Here is a 5100-nt window from a genome sequence, read left to right as displayed (position 1 = left end):
GGGAGCGCTGCTTGGGTTTTTCAAAAAATATGGTGGTCTTAAAAATAAATATCTTGTCCTGCTGTTGTGTTCCTTTCCACATAAATTCATTAAACGTTTTCAAAACTGATTTGAAAGAGTTCATGTAATTACATTGTCTGAATAAACGAATGCATTAATAATACATTAATAAACGAACGCATTAGTCAAACATGTGTTTTATATTCGTATCATAAGCAATACACAATTGATGGGGTATATGCATTTTCTAACCGCATCAGAAGACAATTCTGCTTTAATATCATAAGATTTGACATTATAGTGAGATATACAGCGCTATTATCAACGCTATTGGCCAGCACATGAGAGCAACCCAGGTCAGCTGATCATGATGCCGCGTATTCATTGAAATCTCTACACAGTACGAGCCCATTTTACGAGCCACCAACGAAATAGCTGGCCCAACCCGGATACGCAGAGGTGTGATCAATATTGATGATTTCGGTCTCTGTGCATAGCGCCTAGAGGTATTTAAGTATCCTTGATGAGGACAGCTCCTCTCCGGAACATGCTTTGAAGAAAGGGGAGAATAGAAGTTATCACATCACAAGTCTGCAGTAGGCCTAGCATAATTCTAAAAACGTACAGTGGGAGTGGACGTAGGTAGGTGTGTGTGGTACGAGTTTTCCCAGTCGTGGATAGTTGTATGCCGAATAGTGTGCCGTGTTGTAAGCTACAAAAAGCATCGACGAGAGATGGCGGAATGTGGGAGGAAGGCGCTGTCTGTCCTGGAGGCGGCTCGCTCACGCTACGAGAGCTTGCAGATCTCAGATGATGTTTTTGGGGAATCGGGAGATGACAGCAGCGACAATCCTTTTTACAGCACTTCGGGTGACTCGAATTCGGATAACTGCTGCATGGAGGCCGGCGACGATCAAAGGTCAGGTGAGACTGTGAGTTGTCAAAGCGGAGGTCCACCCGGCTCCGTCTCAATAACTCAAGCAGAAGAGGATGGATGGAGCGACACCCTGCAAGATATCACGGTGGCCCCATACAACGAGACATATGGTATTTCATTTTAAGAATAAAGCCTCGCTTGACATAATGAATAGGATCATGATCTGATCTTCTCCATCATCTAAGGTGTGTGTGTGTGTGTGTGTGTGTGTGTGTGTGTGTGTGTGTGTGTGTGTGTGTGTGTGTGGTAAGTAGCCTATGATTGTAGGTCCTGACTCCTGATTGAACAACAGGTCAAGAAAAAGAGGGAGAGAGAAAGAAAGCCCAAGTGTCCTTTAATAAAGGATCATGTCACAATATGGATTGATTTCTTGGAGAATTGTGGCTTATATGAATTTGGCTATTTAATTATCCAAATGAAATAGCCCACACTGTAACACTGCACTGTCATGGGGAGCAAACAGTAAATGGACACAGGGGACAAGTTGCAGAGGAGCCTCTCTGCTTCTCTGTTCCTCTCACTGCATCTCCAGAGACTAATAACGTTGTGCAACATCTTTGCCTGTTCAGCCACATGTATTTGCCAACTAAGGCATTGATGTGCCAATGTGAATTTTGGACCTCCAAGAAAGGTAAAAATACAATAGAGGATGTTCATTGGCAGGAATATTTAGTATTTTTTTACATTGGCAATATACTGTAAGGTGACCTAGGTAGTCTATGGCGGTATATTAAGAGCTGCTGTGTAGAACATGTTAGTGGTGCACATCTTGAAAGCACCCCTAGATCACTGTTAATAGTGAAGATTGTAGGCCTATCTGTGTGTGGCTGCTGGGTATGAACCAGGGAGCACTGTTTGTTCAAACATCATAGGTTGAGAGAGAGGCGAGGCACTAGCAGCCATGACAAATTAACTCTTTAAGTGGAGATGAATGACCATCTCCCCGCTTACATCTTCATGGAAGGGTCAGCTGCTACGATCAATGATGGAGGGCCTGTAAAGTAATGGTAATGTTTATTCCATTATCTCAGTCTCCTATTGCATGCCCAAGGCAGAGTTTAAAGGACCAATGTAGCCTTTATTTGATCTCAATATCAAATCATTTCTGTGTAACAATTAAGAACCTTACTGAGATTGTTTAAGATTAAATTGGTCAAAAATAGCTTCTTAGCAAAGAGCAATTTGTAAAACAAAAATTTTGCTAGGACTGTCTGGTAGTGGTCTGTGTGGGGAGGGGAAAACTGAAAACTTGCTGTTATTAGCAGGGGTTTGGAACTCTCATTCTAATTGGTCCATTAAGTAATTTACCGCCTGGAGATGTCACCAAGCAGGCCGAAACTCCATCTCAGCAATACAGGCCGATATTTCAGGTGGTCTGTTCCAACAGCTCTTACACTAAAAGGGCATTAGCATCCTTTTCACAATTTCAAAGTATTAATCCAACCTCATAGAGGGAAAATATATCTAAAACACCGGTAATCATGTTTTTGACTGCACTGGGACTTTAAAGTGAATAAAATGTTTTTAAAAAAAATGGTTTCCCAGTGTTGCCACTGTAAAGTAATACCTAGTAGTTACCAGTCATACTTCAGGAGTTAAACCCATTCTAGTACCAACAACCTAACCAAATGTCATATTGTTGTCCTTACAAATGTCCTGTAAAATTATCAATGTATTACAGTTCTGGTCAGTCGTATAATAGGTGGTGTTGATAGATACTGTATGTCAAATGTAACTAAAAAAGCATGTGTAGGGTGAGGTTCCTCCCTTCATCATTACTCTGTTTGAACACTCTCTCACTGACTTGCAAATAAATGCCTCCCTCTCTCTCCAAGGTGGTCTGGGTGGTGCCTTGTGCCACTGTCACGACGTGAGAGAAAATCATGCCATCTGCCTGTAGGCTTTGGTATGGGCTTCATCACTGGCAATGACAGGTGGTGGCGTTAGACAATACATTTCCGGCACAAGACATTGCCTTGGGAATCACTTCAGCATACAGAAGTCTTTGTACTTTATAGTCTACACTACAGTATGTGTGGCGGTCTCTGTCTCCACTAGAAAATGGTTTGTTTTCTCACAGTCACCACTAAGTTATTTGAGACTGTTGACACAAACAATAGTGTTGGCAGGTGTATTTGAAACGAATTCCCCAGCAAAATTGCAGTAAAAGCTTGACTGTGTCCAAACCATTAGTGTATGAGCAAATAGGCAAGACACAGTGTGGCCAGGAAAGATGAACATGAGGTGGTTTTGTCATTAAGGTTAGGTCAACTGAAGGTTTCCATGCAGCAAGCTGGTGCTCACTGAGGAGACGACTGTCCAGTCCACGTCTCAAGGAGAAACTAGAGTTATAACATCCCTTCTACAGGACACTAGCTATCATACATAAATAAACCAAAACATACATTTTTAATTGGGAAAATGAGAGATGGAGTCTGTATAATTGATATTTAGTCCGATATGAAAATCCCACAGTTATAGCAGGGATAGGCAGTACTTAATAAGCATGTCCATGGGTCTGAAATGTCGTTTTTTTAGTTCATTTCATTATCCTAGTAAAATCTCTGCAGTGTGTATATGCACGTTAGGACAACCCCCCTGGATTACAATATAATACTGTATAATCTATTACCGTATAATCTATTATGTAACATAATTATGATAGAAAAGGCTTTAGAATCAATCAAGCTCCATTCCACTTTATTGAATGGCACATGCATTATCTACAGTATGTTCAACTTAGACATTCTACCGCTGTGTTGTCAGGAATTTCCCACAATGGAATTCTTAATCAAGCGAATAAAACTATTCTATTCCATAAGTTCCCATTTTTGGCCAGACTTCTGTTTACTGTAGTGATTTGATGGCATCTGTCTTTGGAAATCCCTGCCTCTAAGGCAGTCATCCTGTATTTTGCACTTTGCTGCCAGATTTGAAAGTCTACTGGATTAAAGAAGTGGTTTTTGAAACCGTGTCTAGGTCTGTAGTGTGACCCACCATTTGACCTGTAGCCTAATTTTGAGGAACTAAGGGCCCAAAAGTAACAACTTTTAGCTCTGTCAACGTGACGTGTACACTCAGTGCAAGAGTAGTAAAATAAAAAGTGTTTATTTCTTCAGCAAACCAAACTAGTTGATTATGGTCCTTTTGAGACCCAACATTTTCCTTATCTCTAGGCTTTTAGCAGTTGGCCAATCCAAACTTTCAGATATAGAGTTTGTTTCAGATATATCAATTTGTTCCAGAGAATGAGATAAATACTGGTTTACTGGGCCTGAACTTCTACTTCTGTTTAGAGACGCTTTCTCACTCCAGTGAATGTGCATACTTTACAAGTGTGCCAAGAAAAATAGGTGTGACTCTCACAATTAAAAGCGGATCATTTTATTACCTATTTTGGTTCATCAGCTTTTAATTGAGAGCTCTTAGATGAGCTCTCTTGTGATTTTTGGCTGCACCTTGGTTGAGGTGCTGTACTCCCTCACTGACTTTACAAGATTAGAGAGCGACAGTTCAATGAGTTTCATCACTGGTTTTGTGATGTGTCATTAATTAACCTTTATTTAACTAGGCAAGTCCGTTAAGAACAAGTTCTTATTTACAGTGACGGCCTACCCCAGCCAAACCCTCCTCTAATCCAGGGCCTGCTTAAGTCCAGGGATACTTCACACCCACAGTTTACACAGTTAATTAACAGATGTGATGATGACCTGTGACAGCTCAGTGCTGCAGTTTTAATCAAGGTTCTATTCTTGGGTTTACGGTTGATATACAGTGGGTATACAGTGAATGTACAAATTTACAGTATCAGTAAGAATATACACTCAGTGGCCAGTTTATTAGGTACATCCATCTAGTACCCCTTTGCCTCCAGAACAGTCAATTCTTCGGGGCATGGAAACGTTGCTTGGTATCATGGGACCTAACGTGTGCCAGGAAAACATTCTCCACACCACCAACCTGTACCATTGACACCAGGCAGGATGGGGCCATGGCTGCTTACGCCAAATCCTGACTCTGCCAGCAGCATGACGCAACAGGAACCGGGATTCGTCAGACCAGGTGTCGGACCAAATGTTTTTCACTCCTCAACTGTCCAGTGTTGGTGATCATATGCTCACTGGAGCCACTTCTTGTTTTTAGCTGATAGGAGTGGAATCTGG

At 41.4% G+C, this 5100-nt stretch overlaps 1 protein-coding gene across 1 annotated transcript in view; it reads left to right on the top strand.

Annotated features, from left to right (window-relative positions):
- The first annotated feature begins 402 nt into the window (after positions 1 to 402).
- The window catches only part of LOC110503036 (piggyBac transposable element-derived protein 5), a 34936-nt gene continuing 30238 nt past the window's right edge, over positions 403 to 5100 (top strand). The window contains exon 1 of the mRNA XM_036960793.1: positions 403 to 1047. Coding sequence (XP_036816688.1) covers positions 735 to 1047 — 313 coding nt within the window. The 5' untranslated portion in view covers positions 403 to 734. The remainder of the gene's footprint in view (positions 1048 to 5100) is intronic.

This window comes from Oncorhynchus mykiss, chromosome 23, assembly GCF_013265735.2.
Source record: "Oncorhynchus mykiss isolate Arlee chromosome 23, USDA_OmykA_1.1, whole genome shotgun sequence".
NCBI classification, from domain to species: Eukaryota; Metazoa; Chordata; class Actinopteri; order Salmoniformes; family Salmonidae; genus Oncorhynchus; species Oncorhynchus mykiss.
The sequence above is the reverse complement of the archived record's forward strand: the minus strand, read 5'-3'. Positions and strand labels throughout refer to the sequence as shown.